General features: G+C 43.7%; 2 protein-coding genes and 1 long non-coding RNA gene across 10 annotated transcripts in view; 1 reads left to right on the forward strand and 2 right to left on the reverse strand.

Moving 5' to 3' along the window:
• Positions 1–42: 42 nt before the first annotated feature.
• On the reverse strand, positions 43–9,733 carry LOC108099419 (J domain-containing protein). 3 transcript variants are annotated; one of them, XM_017202948.2, is made up of 5 exons: positions 9,678–9,733; positions 8,940–9,073; positions 5,921–6,022; positions 2,694–2,810; positions 43–1,538 (listed from the first exon to the last, which is right to left on the reverse strand). In XM_017202948.2, the coding sequence occupies exons 2-5, from the start codon at positions 9,024–9,026 to the stop codon at positions 1,296–1,298; spliced, it is 549 nt and encodes a 182-aa protein (XP_017058437.1). In that variant the 5' UTR covers positions 9,027–9,073; positions 9,678–9,733; the 3' UTR covers positions 43–1,295. The 3 variants fall into 3 exon arrangements, with proteins under 3 accessions (XP_017058437.1, XP_017058435.1, XP_017058436.1); XM_017202946.2 differs by having other exon boundaries at positions 2,655–2,810; XM_017202947.2 differs by having other exon boundaries at positions 2,655–2,810; positions 9,699–9,720.
• A 3,429-nt stretch (positions 9,734–13,162) lies between these two features.
• LOC108099306 lies at positions 13,163–15,114 on the reverse strand. Of its 2 annotated transcripts, none has more exons than XR_001771920.1 (3): positions 15,065–15,114; positions 13,484–13,838; positions 13,163–13,383 (listed from the first exon to the last, which is right to left on the reverse strand). It is a non-coding gene; the product is annotated as an uncharacterized LOC108099306 (long non-coding RNA). The 2 variants fall into 2 exon arrangements; XR_001771919.1 differs by having other exon boundaries at positions 13,464–13,838.
• A 251-nt stretch (positions 15,115–15,365) lies between these two features.
• The window catches only part of LOC108099384 (tropomodulin), a 45,994-nt gene continuing 41,497 nt past the window's right edge, over positions 15,366–19,862 (forward strand). Inside the window, exons 1-2 of one of the 5 annotated variants that reach the window (XR_001771924.2) lie at positions 15,366–15,445; positions 15,929–16,320. Coding sequence is in view for 3 of the 5 variants with exons in the window: in XM_017202883.2 (XP_017058372.1) it covers positions 16,099–16,320 (222 nt within the window). In the remaining 2 variants the exon portion in view is untranslated. Of the gene's footprint in view, positions 15,446–15,588; positions 16,321–19,862 lie in introns of those variants that run through there. The other 4 variants (XM_017202883.2, XM_043209156.1, XM_017202882.2 and 1 more) reach the window with 4 other exon arrangements.

Raw genomic sequence — 19,862 nt, forward strand, 5'->3', positions numbered from 1 at the left:
ACCTTTTTTCCAACAACCCCCAAGTAAGTACACAAGATTGAATACCTGAGGTTCCGCCAGGAGTGGGAACCCCTTTCAAAAAGATGCTTTATTTGTGATCTGTTCTGTTCTCTCGCCGCTTAAACATTGCGCCAGCTAAGTTAGAACCAACACTAATTAATTGCGTACTTGCTAGTACTGCTGATGCCCCGGCCCCGCCCTTCTTGAAGGTCGGGGGTCACGGGTCACGCCTTTGGCCTGCAGCTGTCCCTATCTTTCCGATCTGATCTGGGTCTGGTCTGGTCTATCCGCAATATGTGTGTATTTGAATAAATTCAATAGAGTATGTCTTAAAACAAACATCCATATGTAATTGTATAAGTAATGCATTTAAATCCAGCAACAACATTTATGTAGTAATTATTTCTCTGCTCTGGGCATAATAGTACAATAATAATGACAATAATTCTCTGCTATATGTATAAGTTGGAAAAGTTCACCGCTCTATCCATCAAAACATTTATATAAATTTCTCTTCTTTTTTTTTTTTTTTGATTTTCCTTTGATATTTTGTTATTTTTTTTAGATTTTTTTGCGAAAATAATTTTCTGGTAGGTAAAATAGTTCAGTTGGAGACTTTTCGCATTGTTGCTCTTTAAAAGGACACCGAGTGAAAGTTTTTTGACTATGCAAATGTGTCATGTGTATAAGGGTTAAATTCGCTTCATTATGTCTTTCATATGTTTTGCTCTTCTTTCGCTTTTTGTGGTGGGTGATTTGCTAGACTGTCACTAGTTTAGTTAAAGTTTAGTTTCAGTTACAGTTCTAGCTTTAGCTTTAGCTTTAGCTTAGTTTTGTTTGCTGCCAAGGGATTGTCTTGGGGGTACATTCATGGTACTTTGAAACATCGATATACAAATACACTGATTACATAAATATATAGTATATGGTGTGTATATTCAACTTGCATTTCTGCGTTAAAATTTGACTAAGTTACTCAACTTAAAATTCTTGCCGCTCCGCCTGGGATTTTCTTTGGGGGAGTTTATTGAAATTACAGTTTCTTTCCTTAAATATACGTTAGTAAATTACCATTTTCTATATATATTTTTGTACACCTATAAACATCTATATACGAGTATCTGTGCTCTGGAGTTCGCAACGCTTAAGTTACACATCGATAATAAGTTTCTCCTCCCTTCCGAATATTTTGATATAATTGCATAACTTGTGGGCTAGTTGCCCGAATCCTCTTTTCTTCTGCTCTCTTTCCGGTTGACTTTGAATGTGCTCGTGAAAACTTCTGCTTCCGCACCTTAGATCTCGTAGTTGCGGAACTTGTTGGCCACGTCGGTGTTCTCGCCGCCCCACTCGGCCTTGCGACTCCCGTAGTACAAGGCCGCCCCGCCCTCGGAGGCCCGCCGGTGGGCGGGGTTGGGCGAGGCTGCGGTCAGGCCGCCGCTGCTGCATCCGGCGCCGGACCCGGGTCCCTGGGCAGCTGCTCCTCCGGTCTCCGGCAGCATGCGGTCCTTGGTCTTGGGGGTCACCCAGTGCATGGACTTCGTTGGGCGGACAAAGGGTGAACAAAGGCATTTAATTAGATACAATTCCGCGGTTGTGGTCGAGGACCAAGGACCTTCGTTTGCACGGATGTCCCCGTCCTCGACTTCGCATGCAACAACACACACGGACACACACAGAATTGGATGAAGAGGTACATTCAAGAGAGGTTTGCATTCAGTGGAGTTCGTCGGGCACTCAGGAGCGGGCTTATAGAGAAACACAGAGAGAGGGGAGGGGGAGGGGCTTCAAAGGGGTATTTAAACATCTAAACTACGATTGCAAGAAATATTAGAAAGATAATAGAAAGGGGAATAAAAGTTTCAAATTTTTTAAAAAAAGATTAGCATAAGTAAATAAGTATTTAAACAGTTGCAAACTGGATTTTTAAAATAGAAACAATGACTACAAACTTTAAATTTATATGTGACTCATTGGCAATCGGACTCTTCTAACCGTTTGAAATATAAAACCCAGGGATCTTTACTCGGGTAAAATTAGATGGAAGTCTCAATGACAAGTTGTAATTAAAAGAAGAAACAGCTGAAGCTAAAAGGCACCGCTTTTCCATTAAAAACTCCCTTTAAAGGAATTTGTCTTGTTTACTGTCCCCCTCGAAATTTATTGATTTAATGGAGTGTTTCCCAGCCTGGGAGCCTTTTCACCGTAAAGTTTTAACTAGGTGTCCGGGCTGGAAATTAGAAATGCAAATACGGACTTGGCGCTCATAATCCCCGCCCCATTCTGAAGGCCGGACAACATCGGCCGCTGATGGATGGCGACAATTTCCGCTCGGCCCGCCTGCGGAAATTACCATTGAGCTGCACGTGGGGGTTTTCGGGTGGGCTCGGAATAATCGCGTTAATTGTGCTACAACAAAAAAGAACTCCGCCTTTGCTTACAAATTTCATTAGGGGGCAAACAAACCAATGAAGGGACACAAAGCAGGCACAAGTGTTGACGCAGTGCAGCGGGACAGGGGATAATAATAAAGGATCAAGTCTTCCTTTGTGCCTGAGAGAGGGAGAGAGGACTAATAAAGAGGGAGTGAGAGTGTGAGAGAGACGGGGCGACTACTTCTCTGGTTCGCTGAGTTCCTGGCCCATACCGCATACCTCTTTATCCACTTTCTCGGCAATCGTGTATCTTCTCACCTGACCGACATGCTCCTTCATGCCCAGCCACTGCTTGTAGCTCATCGAGATGCCGCTGTTGCGCCACTTGTCGTACACGGCCCTCTTTTCGGGGTCGCACAAGGTCTCCTTGGCCTCCTGGAAAATATCACATTTTTGGCCAAATTAATGGGTGCCGCCAAAGGGAGCAGAGCGTTCAAGAGGTTTTAATTTTGTGCCTCAGCATTTCACAGTCTTTGAATTTTATTAAAATTTCCCTTCTCCGACACTGTCTTTCTATGAATATTCTGTGGCCCAGAACCAGTGTAAGTTCTCAATTTACAGCACAAAATGTGTAAGGCGAAACAAACTTTAATCTATTTTGCTCGATACCGAACATGAAAGGGGCACATACAGCAAACCCCCTCCCCCTCCCCCTCCCCATTTCCCACGAACACTGATCAGCCCCATGAAAGTCAGGACTGGGATTTGCTCAAGTGCAAAATCAACAGCTGCACAGGTTTCGGATGCCAACCCGTCCCCCAGTTCTTTTTCCGCCTTGGCTCGGCCTGCATGTTAATCAATTTCATATGCCTTGCTATAGCACACTTACTGGCGTGCCCACACACACACACACACGCACACAATGGGGATACCCGCACTCATACACACTCATCCGCAGAGAGCCCTCACATATTTGCACGCTCAAGTGATTTTGATAGCCTCGGCTGGGGCTTGATATATATCTTGACTACTTTTACCGCCAGCCCCAACACACACACACACACGCACACACACAACCACAGCGGTAGACACCGATACGCTTGGCGGGTGTTTAATACACACAAAAGGATGCACTAGAAAAAACTAACAAATGGAGGAAGAATATGTTTTAAAAACGTTTAGTTTTTCTCTATCACCTGGTTCTTCTTCTGATAATGATTTATCCTAACCTACGATAAATTGATTTTAGTAAAATTGAATTGAATTTATTTAAACTATCGATTGTGTTTTCCAGTGCAGATATGCAGATAGACAGACACCCACTTACACACATGCACAATTGGCGCTCTGAGATTTCATCGCTCGACGGCTGTTTTATTGTTCCGGCAGCTTTTCGGGTCCTGTTTACATGATAATCAATTATTTCACTAGCCACTGATTATGTGGGTCAGCAAACAGGGCTCAAAACCCGAAGAACTGAGGAACAGGATAACCTGGAGGCCTGCCGGCTTGTTTGTCTTCAATTAGGGCAATCGCTTAGTTGCTTTTTCTCGAAATAATTCAGGATCCTGGATAATTAGCAGTTCGGAAGCGATTCATCTGCACCCGACGAGAGAAAAGTAGCTATACCACACTATAATCCGGACCTTGTTAATCCAGCTAGTGTATCCTTAGTCAATTTAGTGTCCTTGGAGTGTATTGTGTGTCTCCCGACATCCCGGGGGAGTTGAGGGGACAGCTTGACAACTGCAAATTGTGTTGTAATTCGTTAGTCGAATGCCGTGATGATGGAGTCCTGGCTCATTTGCATACTCCTCGGGGAGAGCTGTGGAATTTCCGTAGAACCTCCAACCTGACTCGGCCTTTGAAATCTCAGCGTTTCATTTTAAACGCTTCATGGGCCCACACACTGGTTTTGTTTTATGGCCCGCCATAAAGGTAAGTCCTCCTGCACATCGTGGCATATTCTGGCATATTTACGAGCTCCGCACACATGCACGTCCAATTTTACGAGCCGTAAATTGTACGGCGCGTTCCTCCCGTTCCGCCGGACAGCGGCACGAGCTCCTGAACAGCTATAAGTATGATTACGACAAGGGGGGAGAGCCCTGGTCCCTGTCCAGGACCAAGGACCCTCGTGCATAATGGAGGGCAGGGATCCGCGTTCCCCCTTAATTTGCCTTTCGTTGTTTCAGTGTGTTAAAACTTTACGTAAGAGGGAGAACGGAAAATATAATTTAACAACCTGCAATTCCCTGAAATGCACTTCGCTGAAAAGCTTATCAGCATTCAATTGAAAGGAAAGTTGGCATAAAGCAACTTGACTTTTCATATGTTCCGGCATAAAATAACAATAGCTATTACAAAAGAGTATAAGCCCTAATAGGAAAGATTTAATTTCAAGCCTTACTTAGCGAAATGTAATATTAAATTGGTTTCACCACCTGTCAAACCCTATTTTACTCTTCATTCTCGCTCTATTAGGTATACCATCCCCAGCAAAATTCACAGGATCCAGCACTTTTCTCCACATAAATTTGATTTTGTTTTTAGCCACACGTTAATGAGTTGTCGGGTTCCGACACGCCTTTTTCAACCCCGCCCTTTGTTCGCTGTGGGGAAAATCAATAAACGTTTCAAAAAATATATTTTGTATGGGTAATTTATTTTATCTCATCGCTGGCGCCTTGTTTTTCTTTTGTCGCTCGGAAAATTCAATTTGAGGACGCAGCGCGTGTTTGTGTGTGTTTGAGCAACTGTACATCGAGTATGTGAAAGTGGGTTAAGTGCACGAGTGTGAGTGTGCGAGTGGTGTGTGTGTGCGTGTGCAAAGGGCAGCCATTGTTTAACGCAGCTTAAAACTTTCCCCAACTGACAGACACGATTTGAATAGATGCGTTCGCTTGACTGGTCGCCAGCTAATTACAGAAACTATCAGGGGATGAGCGCTTTCAAGGAGAACGCTCTCCACAGACTCGGCCAACTTATCAAGATTCAAAACATAAAGTTCTCAACTCAAGTCAAGCCATTTGTGCGGCTCAGAAAGTCGAGCAACTTCAGCTGCACTCAACTTTTCCCTTGGCTTTTCATTTATATTTTTATTCGCCCTTTTTAGAATTTACGCTCTTGACTTGAAACATTTCGTCTAAGTGCGTTGCATTTCAGAGCTTAAATTATTTTAAGTTATTTTTCAGAACATCATGGATTGTATGCTCAATAATTATCCTTTGCTTTCTGACGCATCCGAGATAAGTACGAGGATAAACTCCAGCAGAGGTATCGAACTTCTTAAGCTCCCACACCTGGATGTTTAAGCAGAGCAAGTATCGGGCTTGAAAAACATTAATTTTAAGCCTGCTCCGGCAACTTTCATCTCGAACATATTGCCCCACAGGCTGTCAAATTTACAATCCACACCCCTCCTCCCCGAAAATGAGAGGCTCCCCAGGAAACTTCATTAAATATGTAAAATGCCGAAACGCTCGCCTTTTCTTTATTTCAGGCGCTGTTTTCCTTGGATCTTTTACGTGTTTTCTTTTGCCTACCTTTAGCTGCTGGAACTTGGCCTCCGCCTCCTTGTCGCCGGAGTTCTTGTCGGGATGGTACTGGAGGGCCAGGACCTTGTACTCGGCCTGGATCTGCTCGGGCTGAAAGCAAAGGAGGGAAATGCACAAATTAGTTGGGCAAGTTAAGTGAATTGCGATGATGAATTCTCTTTGCCCCAAATTAACTGAGTATTTTGTGGTATAAATTTTTAAAGCGACCTTTCCGGGTAAACACATTACATAATGGCGGGCACACAAGGAAACAGAGACATTGATACGTGGAGCTCTCCTGCGGCCTGCAGATTGCCAAGGAGACCGCAGTTCAGGTGGAGCTGTCACCAGCAGACGGATCCACCGCAAGATGAAGGGATCAAATGGGGCTGCCAGTCCCCAGCCACCCATTTCAACCGCCGAGTAACGAAATAACAATAAGCAAACATTAAAACTTGACGAGCGAAACTGTTCGTGCGCAGTTGAGCAGCACTTAAAGTAATAGAAAAGCTGTCGCTTTGAGCCATTATTTCGGCGGCGGAGGAAAACTACTGGAAAAGCGAGAGCTTGCGGGGGAGGTGCGGAAACTTTGAGGGTTTAAAATGTTGCCAAATTAATTCGCTCGTCAGAGTCCTTGACTCTGCAGAAGGCTTTTGACACTTGGCAAACAATTGATATTAATTAAGCCCGAGTGACTTTCGGCCAAGCAACAAGTTGACAGTTGCCAGCAAAGATCTGACACAGCTTTCATCGGGACCAGAAATAAAAATAATGATGGCGGCGATGCTGACACGCCACACTGAGCGAAAGGGGCTTCTCTTTATACTGCGGGGAATGTTTGAGTTGGATTCACATTTTTTTTAAAGCTTTGTATTCTTTTGGAAGGCTGCTGTTAAACTCCTTTTTCTAGTAACACACCCCCAAAAATCAACCTTTTTGCCCAGTGTTCGTCGTTCGCAGCTGCTTGTTTTGTCTTGTAAATTGAAATGGCTTTTCGCGCACCATCGGTCGGCTCACAAAGGACCAAGGCAGCCGCACGGAGGGATGGGAGCGACCATCATGGGTCCCTTTATTCCACTCGCTTTCGAGTCTATTGTTCGGCGGGGAAACGTCGAAAGGCAGCTGCCACAGAGCAAACATATTTAGGTCACCATGGTATTCGGAATACATATCTCTCTATGATGCTGATAGAATTGATGGTTCTGGAGTGGGCTGAACTGGTCTGGACTGGGAGGGCAGCAGTAGCCAGGCCGCAGAAAGCGGATTACCTGCACTCGCTTGCGTTGCCGACCGCACTGCAACGGTGCGTGTAATTAATTTCGGCGCAATTAATATTGCTCATACGCCAGCGCGTACGTGGCCAAAGCAGCCGCGGCCTTGGGGCTTCTATAATTAGACAAACGGAATCTGCTCCACAGGCTCCCGGTGATTTCGGTGCTCCTGTTTCTCCTGATTGCTCTTGTGAAATTTGATTCTCCAGGGAAATCAACACCACTTGTTTTGCACCCACCAGCATTACACAATCGAGTGGCCTCCATTAATGCCTCGCCAGACACACATTCTCACGACAGTCACATCATTGTCCTCGGCGACAGCAATTTCAATTTCCCCTTGATTAATTCCCCATCAGATTGCACCCGGCCAATTAAAGCGGCCAGAATCGTAGGGAGATCTCCGCAAATTAGCCCCGAAAACATTCGAAGTTTGTGCTGCTCTGGTTGGAGGATTGTTTGGCTTGGGGTATGCAAATTACACAGACTAATCTGCATGAGAATTCGAGTGGAGGGGCTGCATTCTCGAGTGGATGCCAGGCCGAGATAATTGCCGCAATAGAGATAGTCGGGAACTTCGGACAAACAATGACAGCGGGTCAGGGGTCAGGGGTCAGCAGCTAGAGCTACGTGATAAGGACCCGGCCATAATGCTTAGCCCCTCTCCGCAGATCTAGTGCAAACATTTGATTTTGTTTACATGCGCAGCAAATCGATTCAGAGTCACGGAGGCCCAGGACTTGGTCCTCTGCCCTCGCAGCTCCTGCATAATTCAATAGCTTTCCCAGCCTCTCGGTCTGATGCAATCGACAGCTCGCAAAATGTGTGTGGCTCTGAGCATTTTCCGGGCCAATAAATTTGATTACAGCTCACCCATTCCACCTGCCTTTCGCTAGCACTCAGCCCGAAAATGTGACGACTCAAGATGAATGCCAGAGCCCGGGAATCGAGACTGCTGATGGGTAAATGCCATTAAGCCGACCGAGATTGCCTGCCAAACCGAGCTCGTTAATTCCGCTCAGACAGGAGTTGGTGTGGCCCACAATCAGTCGGCTTAGGGGCTCTTCTCTTTGGAAGGGTGCGAAAACCTGCGGGAAACTCTGACTCAGACTGCACTCGACGCTCGATTTTCAACTGCAGCTGCGGCGGATCAACGCCAATTCTGCCAATCTACGATGGCTGCTGAGTAATTGAAACTAATTCTCAAAGCAAACCTCTTGCCTTCGAGGTACACTGCAAGAAAAAACTCTAGATTGGTCAAAAGTAGAAAAACATAAGCTTGGAAGTGAATAAAATAATTTATATTTTCATTGTTTTTATCTTTCAATTACAATGTTTGCCAAATCGAGTAGAAAAACAAACGAATTTCAATATACATGCTGAAATAGTTTCAAATACTTTTTCTCTCAGTGTCGAGTCGCCACACGAACTGTATCTGATTTCAAAGATGATTTCATGCGAAGGTTTGTATTGCATGCATTTAATTAAAAGTTTAACTTAAAGGCATAAATTCTATAGTATGAGAACTGGAATCTGAAAACTGGTCCACCCTAAAAGCACCAATTCGATCGGTCTCACTTGTGCAAGCCGCAATTGGATTAGTTCCTAATTCAATTCGTAGTAAAGTTCGATGAGCGAAGTGAGTTTGGCAGCCCAAATTGGCAAGATTTGGGGATTTCAGTTCGAGGAAAGGTAATATGGAGAATGGATTGGTAAAGTTGGATGGTCAGGTGCTAGAAGTTCGAAGATAGACTTACCGATGAGTTCTCATCGCAATGGAGCAGGCCGTAGAAGTCCTCGTTGGGACTGCGTTTATAATTGATTATGGCATCGACGGCGCTCATTGCGTCAGTTTATCGTGGGATTGGTTGGGATATATGTATATATATTTCTGTAGAGGATAAAATTGGCACAAGTTCGATGGTAAGTATTAGTTAAAAGCTATTTTTACAGCGTTCAAAATAAGGAAAACGGTTTTTCGCTTTTATTTCATTTCATTCAGAACAACATTTAAAGCACTTTTCTCTTAGCTTGCGTCCGATTTATTAAACCTAAGCTTAACTTGTTTTTGGTTTTTCAAAAGAAGAAATTGGTAACTCAATTGGACTCAAACTGTACCAAAATTGTGGCAATCGAAGGGGATCGTGTGGCCTTCAATTTGGTATCAATTAGAAGCTAAAAAAAATAATAACAAATTCACAGAAGCGAAGTCGCTTAGTAATCAGTTGAAAGATCTGGTTTTGTTTTGGTTTTTGGTTTGAGTTTTTCGTTTGTTTTGCTGCGGTTGGTGGAAGCACTTTCACTTGTTGTTTTTCTGAGTGGTAAGGTTTTTTGTTGGCGGAGGGAAAAACTTTGTTTGTTTATTGCAACCCGCTAGAAGTCAAATTAACCAAACATTAACTTGTCGTGCACTAGAACACTCTCAATCTCTGTTTTTACTCCCACTCTCTGGGAATCCCACTCTATAAAACATATATAGTTTTCAGGTTATATACTTCGGGTTAAGCGGTGCTTACGATGTTTCTGGCAGCGCGTCGAAAGTCGAACTGGCGGACGGCTGCCTCACGAAACTCGCCTCGGTTCGTTTTCCACTTCGGATGGGGAGCTTCGAGATGGGAGAAAGTTCTCTCTCGGAAAGCTCCAAAGCCCCACGGTCCCCGGGCTTTGTAAGCTTGGCTCCAACCAAGTTTTATGAGCTTGATTACGGGGAATTTAAGACTCAGCTTGGTGTTTCAGCTGCTCAAATCCATGACTCAACGGGGGAATACCCTTTTGTTAAAACCCCTGGTTAAACCTTTTTTATTACTACCTTGAAGCAAGTGGTATCACGAGAAAGTTATAACAAAAATATATTACCAGGTTTTTTTCATTCAAGTTCACTGTTTATTATTACAACCACAGATCTATATTTATAAAGAATAATTGACCTAAAGCCCAAAGTTGTGATACATTTGGTTGATGTCTTCAAAAACTGCATCAGAAAAAAGGCTTTCAAAAAGCTTCAATGAGAGAGCTTGTGCTATAAAATATTTGTGCCATAAAGCCACCAGCCTACGACCACTTGTTGCTGTCCTGCTGGAAATCTCTTCCTATTTCCCACTCCGCGCCAATGTCAGAATTTGTTAAGGGGAAATTAATGCTCCACCCGAAAAAGAAAACTCATCAATCTGAGGCCAGCTGCTCGGCAAAAACTTTTCCCCAAATGAAGTCAAATCGAACAGCGAACAAATCCGAACTGAAAATAACCGAGCCGGAGGAGCATTGGTTTTCAAATTAAGAGAGCCAGCCGAGTGTGAAGGGAAAGTTTGCAGCAAACGGAAACGAAATTGAAAACTGTTGCATACTTCGGGGCGGAGTAGGTCCTCCAAAAGGAGGCCTAGACCAAGGACCACCCACAACCACCCTAAACCACCGTTTGGACAACCCAGAAAAGCCGCAGTGGGCGAAAAATGATTTCCGTTCATAAATCATCATAATGGCGAAGCAGGCATATGTATGTCTGGCAGAAAAACAGGGCCAGAACCAAATGAAGATGAAACCATTTGACCAGCCAACGACGGTGGCTCCTGTGGAAAAGTGCGCCCGTGCGTTTGTCTGTCACGCACACAGACGACGGGGAAAAGGAAACCAGTTCATCGATTGAGACCAGTTTATCGACTAGCAGATATCCAATACTTCGGGGTTTACACAAACCAGCTTAGTAGTCCAAATGTCGCTTTCCAGACTGCCAATACATTTCGTACTTTTGCAATGGGCCTCAAACATGGTTTTCTAATCTGAAAATCGGTATATTGACCAAAAAATTTTTAAAAAAAATGGTCCAAATATGGAATGTCATATCTCTGTGAGCTTGTATTTACACCAGGAATCGATTGGCATTCAAATCCAGAAAATTTTATTTTTGAACGATTTCCGCAAAAAATGATGATGTTACCCCTTATCAAAAATGCGTGGATAACTTAGGTTGTTAGCTGTAAAAATCAGTCATTGTTTTTGCTCTGGGGCCCAATTTGACCAAGTTACGGCCAAAAAACTGAAAGCAATGATCTAATTTTTGACAATAGTCAATGCACTCAGGTAGAAAAAAGATTCTCGCTTCAAAGTAAACGTTCGTTCTTTCAGTACGTATAAAAAGGATTTACTGCAGGGTAGTAACCGGAGATTCCTTTGCTTATTTCGTGTGCCGGGTGGCAACACACACACATGCGTGGTGTGCGTGTGACGTCAACAAATGGAGCTGGAACGAAATGAAACGTTTTAATTAGACAAAAGAGCAAGGCAACTATTTATTTCCATTTCTGCTTCGACTGTTTACTGTCCACAGCCCGCAGGGAAGCTGCAGATACAGATACGACTGCTGGCCCAGATACAAATACGGAATACTTAGCAACCATTCCTGTACAACGCATTCCTTTGGCTTGTGGCCTGCAGCTGATGATAAACCCCTCTGGCCAGCACTGTTGCAATGCAGCCCCCTTTCCATTCTCTTTGAAGAATCCCCCGTAAGCTTTTCTTACACAAAGAGAAAAGGTAACAGTCATTACATAAGTAGAAGGTATAAAAAATATTATACATTTAAACATTTTAGATACATAAATATTTTATCAATGTCAACCAATGACTTAAAAAGATACTATTGTATCTAACAGTTTTGTATTTAACAAATTTGATGTGTTTGTAAAAGTGCACTTCTGCGGTGAGTGTTGAGACCCACTTGGATTCCGATAAGCGAACATTTTCCGCAGCATGCTTGCGAGGGCAAACATTGGCGGTGGCCAGAGAATTGCTAGGAAATTGCTCATACGCCGGGTGTGCGGGGCAGACTATCCCGGCAGAGATTCTTCGCCACTGCAGATTTATGCATACCAGAGCAGCAGTGGCTGCAACAGATTAGAGGCATTCCATTGCTCCCTGCCGAGCTGCACCCGAAAGTATGCTGTGCGAATCGCTCGTATTTGCAGTTTCCGTTTTATTTTCCCAGAATTGCATTCCGCCCACCGCCCGTGTTTGTCTTTTTCTTCATTTTCCGGCTGCTACTGCTGCTGATACTAACTGCATTTCGCTTGAGTTAAAGGAGAAATCGCAAGTCAAACATGTCGAGTGGCAGTGTGCGTGTGTGCCAGCAAGCAATCTGAACTTTTCAATGGTCGATTGCCAGCTGCCTTCCCCGATTTTACCAGTTTCCCAGTCTGCGCTCCGACAGCTCAATTAATGGACGGCATGCAATGGAAATTCTCCAGAAGTTGACAGAAATCGTTTTCGGGCCTTCCGCTTTTGCATGCCGGGGAAAATCGAGACTGAAGCGAAACTTTTCTTCATTTCCCAGAATTATCTACACATGAATCTTGGCACGGAATTTCCCCTGGTCTTATTTTTCCTCTAGGTCAGCGAGAGTCAACGACACTTGGCAAACGACGACGCATTCAAATAAAGTCGAGGTGGAGGAGCAGGGAAGGAGGCCTACACAAAGAACAAAATACTACAAATCGTTGATCGACTCAATATTCATTTGAACAAAGTAAACAAAAGTATTATTAATTCTGCTTTGTATAATATAAAATATACTGAATAGAAAATGAGCCTTAAATCAGGAATTTATATCTGCAATTTTGCCACCTTCAAGGGAGATGATTATTTTTTCTGTGTGGTAAGTACAAGCAGCACTAGCTTGTTGGCTTCTAATAAAAAGCACTTCATTTACTTTGTGCAATTTACAACTGTGAAATAAACAGGGAGACGCCAAGGCCAAGGAGCTCTGAAAAGTGGCTAAGAGGAGCGTGTGTGGCAGGGTGCGCACATAAGCCCGGAAAAAGGAAGTGCGGTCACGCCTTGGTTGCTCTTGTCACCCTTTGTATCCTCGGATCTGTCGACGCTTTGTTTTATATCCCCCACTCGCCACCATTCGGAGCAGTTCATCTCCTCCCAGTTTGTTTTCCATGCCTCTGTTTGCCCTATAATTTATTTATGCATGTATTTTATTAAAGACTTCCATGGCGTCGTTTCGTTCCCGTTCTCGTTCTCGTTGTCGTTGTCGTTGTCGTTATCGCCGCTGTCGTCATAGCAGGCCATCCCCAGTCAGTTGTTGACAAAGAAATTACTTATTAATCATATTTGAGCGCTGATTTCTCGACGCCAAAAGGATCACGAGCAGCTGTGGTGAGATATATGCGTGCATCAACAGATGGCTGTGAATATATGTCACTGCAAAATAAACGTGGAAATACCCACATTAAAATAATATTTTAATCCAATTTAATGAAGTTAAGTAATGGAGACATTACCTCTTCTTAGTATTATTAACCTTTTTTTATAAGGTATTTTTTGAACATAATTAAAAAGCATCTGATTATGTTACCACTATTTTCCTAGCCTCTGCTGTGCGTTTGAGTGTTTCAGTGGCTTCGGATGTGTGTTATCTCATGTTATCCTTTGGCTTTTCCTGCTGTGGCTTGTCTGTCATCAGCGTGGTCTTCCACATGCAAACAAGCATGTGCACAGCCACCGGGGAAGGAGTTCCTGCTCCATTTGGTGGCTCTGTTCATAACCCTGCATCCCGACCACACTCCACATAATTGCATTTGCTCATCAGAGACACGTCCATTGGACGGATCTATATGCAGGCATTTGTACCGCTTCATGTCGCTGCGCTTGCCGAGCTAGAAAGACATTTTCGAGAATTAATTTTAGAAATTTCGTCTTGCGTATGCTTGGCGCTTTGTTTACACAGCGATCGGGGCGAAATCGGGGGGCGTTCGCAACACTTGTCTTTCATATATCTTGCAGTCCGAGATGCGATACAGGAAGTCCGCACGTCGCTGTCAAAACGAAGCCCCCAAATGCCAGCAATTGAAAGCGTTCGCTAATCAAATCTAAATCTGAATCGGCGCAAAACATCTGAAATCAAACAGAAGGCAACCTCACTTGAGATGGGCATTTTCCGACAGATGCCCCTGCCGAAAGGCACCCTGTACGGGTCGCAATGGATGTGATGCACTGCCTCCGCTCAGCTGTCGAACGCCGGCCACGCCAGAGGAAAAATGAAAAAGAAAATAAAAGGAAAAAGAAAAAGAAAGGCGCTCGAAAAAGGAAAAGACAGCACCAAATGCCGCCCGGCCAAATGGCCAGTTCAATATATTCCGATTCAGAGTTGTTTGCGCACACAGGGTATCGATGGCAGGAAAGGGTTTATTAGACTCAAGAGTGGGATAACAATTTACCATAAAATCAATAATAGAAGCACGATTCCCGAAAGGGTAATGAGCACACTTGAAAACTTGGAATTTATAAATAATGATGGGTAACAACAGTTGAGTATTGGTCAACTAGTCGTATACTTAATATATCAAATCAAATGGGAAATATGTATTTATCCCAAAGAATTATTTTGCATTTAATCTGAAGTTTTCCTAGGTGTGTTTGGATCAACAAAGACTGCTTCACTCATCGGTGTGCGTCTCTCATTTTCTGGCTATTGTTAAATACACCAAAAATAGCTCCACGCACATTGACAAGGAGAGTGCGTGGGTCTGTGACGGGGAGTACGAGGAGTACGGGGGGTGCGGGGAGTAGAGCAGCATGGGAGACAGTGAGTGAGGGGTGAGTTTCAAATTTGACGGGCCGGCAGCCGCACTAATTGCACTCGCCTGGCCAAAAGGAGAAATTGCAACAGGCGGACAATTAGCGAGCGAATTCATTCGCAAGCCTATATCACATTCGCTCAAAGAGAAAACAACAGCCAACCAGTGCACGGCGAGAAATGTGGCATTCATATTTTCACAAAATATTTGATAGCAAGTTTGTTAACTAAGATTTGGAATTATTTAAACTCTGGTAACGTATAGGGCAGATTTAATTAGAGTTACCGCTACTTTACTTATTTTACCTAATTTTTCTCCGTGTAGACAGACATAGTAAAACTGAACGGAACTGAAAGCAACAAAAGTTTTGAAACGCCACGAAGATCAACGTTCAAAATTGAGCAGACGTCAGCAGAAGATCGGCAGAGAAGAGAGTGGAGACCTAGTGAGAGTGTGGAGAAGCCCCTCTCACGAGCAGTCGGGATCTCTGCCTGTCCTGCTTGCTCTTGGGCCTTCCCCATTGGGGGACCCATCCCCACTCGACCCTCCGGGACACAAGCTGTCTCGCTCTGCTCTCCGGCGTCGGTTCCGGTGGCAGAAGACAAAATCATTCTAACTAGGAAAATTAGAAGAAGCTAAAACAGAGGCAGCAAGTAGAAGACCCGTGATCGTGTAATTCGCCTCGTGTGCGTTCCGTTTTTCCGTAATTATTCCGGAATTGTTTGTGAGGCAGACTGAAGGGATGCGTTTCTGATGCCAAATCTTTCAATTTCTTTCGCTTTCTCCCCGTATTGTCATCGCGGTTTTACGTTGTTCCGTTGTCCCATTGTTCCGTTATTCCGTAGTCCCATTGTTCCGTAATTCCCGTACTCTCGTTTTCCGTTTTCCGTTGTTGTCGGGCCTTTCGTCGCCGCTAATAGGCTTTACGCTTTACAGTTCGAAAATCATCCAGTTCCCGAGAGGATCGAAAGCTCTAGCCCTCCGTAGAACCTAAAGGATCTGATAGACCCAATAGGAGTACCGTTATCAAGCCGAAAAACAAGTTACTAAAAAGCCAGCGCGCCGTGAAATTCCACTTGTTTATATAATAATTTGCGGCTGCCAAGAGCCCAACAGAAAATACAAAATATATTCAGTTTTTGTAGCTCTGGTCGTTTATATTTTTTCAGGCTGAAAGAAAGAAAAAAAAACCAAGCATTTCTGCGTGTTATGTGTTATTGTTGTGATCAGTGATCTGTGGATCAGTGGAACGAACCAAGTGAAAGTGAACACAAGAACGAAGAGAAAGCAAAGTGAAACAACTTGAGTCCTACCAGAAAGGGAATACAAATCAGAGATAATGTCGGACATTGAGGATGTTTTCGGTGGCTCCGCCGAGGAGACCAAGCCCGAACCCGATGCCGAAAGCAAAACCAGCGTGGTCACCGAACATACCGAGGAAATAATCCCCGGAGAGACCGAGAAAATGGTCACGGAGACCATCGACGAGGACGGCGATGTCGTGGAGGAAACCACCGAAGTTACCCGCAAAACGGTGAAGCGCACCATGAAGATCACTGAGGCAAGTACACTTTGATCAATTATTCTGTCCTTTTTGGAAAAACTTCAAATTTTCTCTACCACCGTTAAAAAAAAAAATAGCCCAAAAGAAATATGGTTCATAGTCATATGCACATTGTTTGTTAATGTCGTTATAAGAATATTTGAATTTGAAAAGAATCCGATAGGCTTTTAAGGATATTTGGAAATTTTTAATTGAAACATAAAGGTTAAGTGGAAATACCCAAATATTTTCAAGTTTGTTTTCAAATGGAAACTTTTAAAAACTTGTTTGTTTTTCAAGTGTTGTTTGCGCAGTTTTTCTGTGGCAATATACCACAAACGAAATATACATAAATAAAGATGTTCATTTTAAAAAACATTGTTATTCCATTGATTAATAAAAACAACAGTTTTGGTATATGACAAACATATGAGTAAAGAAAATCGTCTCAAAGATTTTCTCGATTAATTGCCATCCCTGAAACGTTTCTCTTATGAAACACTATAAATCATTTTCCACATTTTCTGAAGGGATCTGCGGTTATACTGATCTCTTTTCTTGTGATTTTGGCCAAAACATGGCAAACTCTGGCTATATTATTTATACCAAATGCCATTTCTCTATGTGCGTCTTAACAAATTGTTTATACGGTCCCACGAATATTATAAATCTTCATCTACATTATATCACACACACTGCAACATAGCCATAGGCGGACATATAGGCGGATATATATATACTTGTATAGCTCTGGTCCGCCACACTTTCTATAGGCGACGTCGACGAAGAAATGCCAACAAAAAAAAATAAAAAATGTAAGGAGGGGAAAACAAATTTTGCAGCTGTTTGATTTCGGCGCAAATTATCACAAAAGATTTAGAATGGCAAAGCGCATAAAAAACCAAAAATTAAATTATTATTAAGAAAAAATCACTTAAATACTCGATGCTGAATGATGCCAAAAAATCCCCACAGTCGGGAAAAATGGGGAAAATTAAATGCAATAAATTCTGTGCCGACAACAAATGCACAATTCAAAAAACAAATCCCAGAATAAAACCGAAACAGCATCTTGTACCAAGGAAAAATACGTTCTTAAAAAAGTAACAAACAGCAAAAAATAAATATTGAGGTTTCCGTGTCTTGCGGTCTGGCGCGCACTGAAGAAAGCGGGGAGGTGCAGGCTGGTGGTGCTGGCTGGTGGTGCAGGCTGGTGGTGCAAGTGGCGGGCAGCAATTAATTGCCACAAATCGTTGCACAAAATTACAAATTGCATTTCCGGCTTGGCGGGGCAGCCACGCATGCAGTTTCCTCCGCCGCTTTTCCGTCCGTCTCCCCCGGAGATCTTCGATTTTTGCGCTGCCATTTTACGACTGTCTGGCCCCCAACCCAGAAAACCCCACCCGCTTCTCCCTCGTCGAGTTTTATGGCAGCCAAATTAAATTTGCATTGCAATTTGCTTTTTTTGGGTCGGTCTCTCGGCCTTTTCTTGTTTTTATGGGCCCGAAATGGAAATGAAAACGCATGAGCTCTGTAAGCCAGTGCCTGTGGATAAGGATAAGGGGCGGAGGGCCCCGGCATATGTCCGTATATATGTATGTATTCGGTGCGTATGTGTTCCGCCCGGAGCAGCTTAGCAAACTAATTGCGCCGACGAAGTCCGGGTTCGTTGCTGAACTCATGAACTCATGAACTGCTGAACTTCCCACTTTCCCTTTTCCTTTCCTTCGCCGACTTTCCCGCTGGCTTTTCCCGGCAAAACCCGGCTAATGAGTCACGTAGCGTTTTTGTCATTTTTATGCGCTTAACAGGTCAAAGTTCCAGCCGCAAGGATACGTGACCGAAGTCGAGTCCGAATTGAAAATGCAAAATTAGTTAAATAAAGTCGGAGATCTGCTGGGGGCTTCTCCGCCTTCTGCTCTCCTCTCCTTATCTTAAATTCAAGCTTACCGGAAAACTGTCATAAATTTCACGGTTGATTTCACGGTTGTCGTTTGTTTGTTGATTTGATTCGCTCATTACACTGGTGCTATTTTAGCAGTACAGGGTACGAATTAACGTTAAGGATATGCATTCTATGAGACTCATTACGATTAACTAGACTAAGTTTTTAGTTCATAAAGAGTTATATATTTACATGGTTAGCTTTATTGGTTTGTATTAACTCTTATTAAAACTACTGGTAGTGCCTTTTTTAATTCGAACGACATGCATCTTTAGGTTATTGTTGAACTCCCAAATGGGCGGTTGGTGCTCCGTATCTTCACCCATACTGTATCCCGCCGTCATCGGAATGTATTTAAGCAAATCTTTGCTCTGCTCCGCCGTCCTGCTCAAATGGGGCATGCTAATTTGTGCAACAAGCCGTAAACTCCCATAACCAGGCAGTACATACACACATGGCGAGTAAGTCCGCATACGGATATTGGGGGACAAACAGGGATAATGGAATTTCCTGTGGCCTCCGAGTCTCATTGTCCTGCTGTCCCGTCCAGGATTCCCTTGATTAGACATCATAATATTGAACAGAGATTAATTGGAAATCCACGAGGGGCCAGCTCAGCTCTGAGGGGATTTAGTTGCGGATAATGGGAGGATATTCCAGGGGAAAGCCATTCAGAGTTTTCCGAGCGATTAGCCAGGCCACGAATCAGTATCGTGGACCGCAGCGATTTGCCCGATGATTTTATTGTGCTTGCTGGCATATTAAATTGTTTTGAAATTCGCCAGCGCATTCCGCAAACTGCGGAGAGCCGCAGCGCTAATCAGGGCAGGGACAGCTGTCTCTGCACCACCCGCAAGCCACCCACCACACCTCCTCCTGCACCACCAACCCTACCAACCACTATAGGGTCCCTGCGCCCTTCAACCCCTTTCATTGACAGCTGTCAACGCCGTGGCGCCTCTTGAAGTCCAAACAAATATTTCACTGGCAGCCATTGAAACGTGTATTGCAAGTGTGTCTGTTTGGGTTGAATATGAATACACCGAAATAAAAAACTCAGTACCTTCAAGTGAAGGAAGGAGGTAACACTTTTCAGGTTCTCCATCTTTGCCAAAAATGCTAAAAGGTATAATAAACAAAACTTCACGAACCTTCTCCTTAGTTTTAAACTGTTATGCTTTTTATTTAATGGCTCTGGATTTTTCCTTGAACATTTTCCCGCAGTGTATTTCTAACTGTAAGTGTGCGTTGGTTTTTTGAAAGGCGTGACAAAACAAGACAGACATTTCAATGTCAGGCGTCTCTTGGCCTTTGACGCTCGCTTAGCTTTCATTCACTTGTTGCAGTTCCCAAGGAGATTCCACCAGATCCCTCCCACCCCTCCACCCCTCCACCGATCCACCCTTTGAGAGAACCCCCGCCTTGTCCGAGTTTTCAGTACATTTGGTCAGTTATTTATGCGCTTCGCTTTCATTTCGCTGGCTGTTCGTTTCGTTCGTTTCTTCTCGTTCACGGTTCTGTGTTTTATTTATTTTTGCCGTTTGGCTGTTCAAACAATTTATAATTTTAATGCACACACAGGCCCCCGCCACTGAATACAATCGAAATATGTTTA

The sequence above is a fragment of the Drosophila ficusphila genome, unplaced genomic scaffold (genome assembly GCF_018152265.1).
Source record: "Drosophila ficusphila isolate 14025-0441.05 unplaced genomic scaffold, ASM1815226v1 contig_791, whole genome shotgun sequence".
NCBI classification, from domain to species: Eukaryota; Metazoa; Arthropoda; class Insecta; order Diptera; family Drosophilidae; genus Drosophila; species Drosophila ficusphila.

What these genes read in the sequence shown, in the direction of transcription:
- LOC108099419 (XM_017202946.2), bottom strand. Translation starts at nt 9,026, where the DNA reads ATGAGCGCCGTCGATGCCATAATCAATTATAAACGCAGTCCCAACGAG. An exon ending in CCAAGTTCCAGCAGCTAAAG is followed by an intron (nt 2,811 to 5,920) that starts GTAGGCAAAAGA and finishes GATATTTTCCAG; the next exon opens with GAGGCCAAGGAGACCTTGTG. An exon ending in CCGAGAAAGTGGATAAAGAG is followed by an intron (nt 1,539 to 2,654) that starts GTATGCGGTATG and finishes CGCCCAACGAAG; the next exon opens with TCCATGCACTGGGTGACCCC.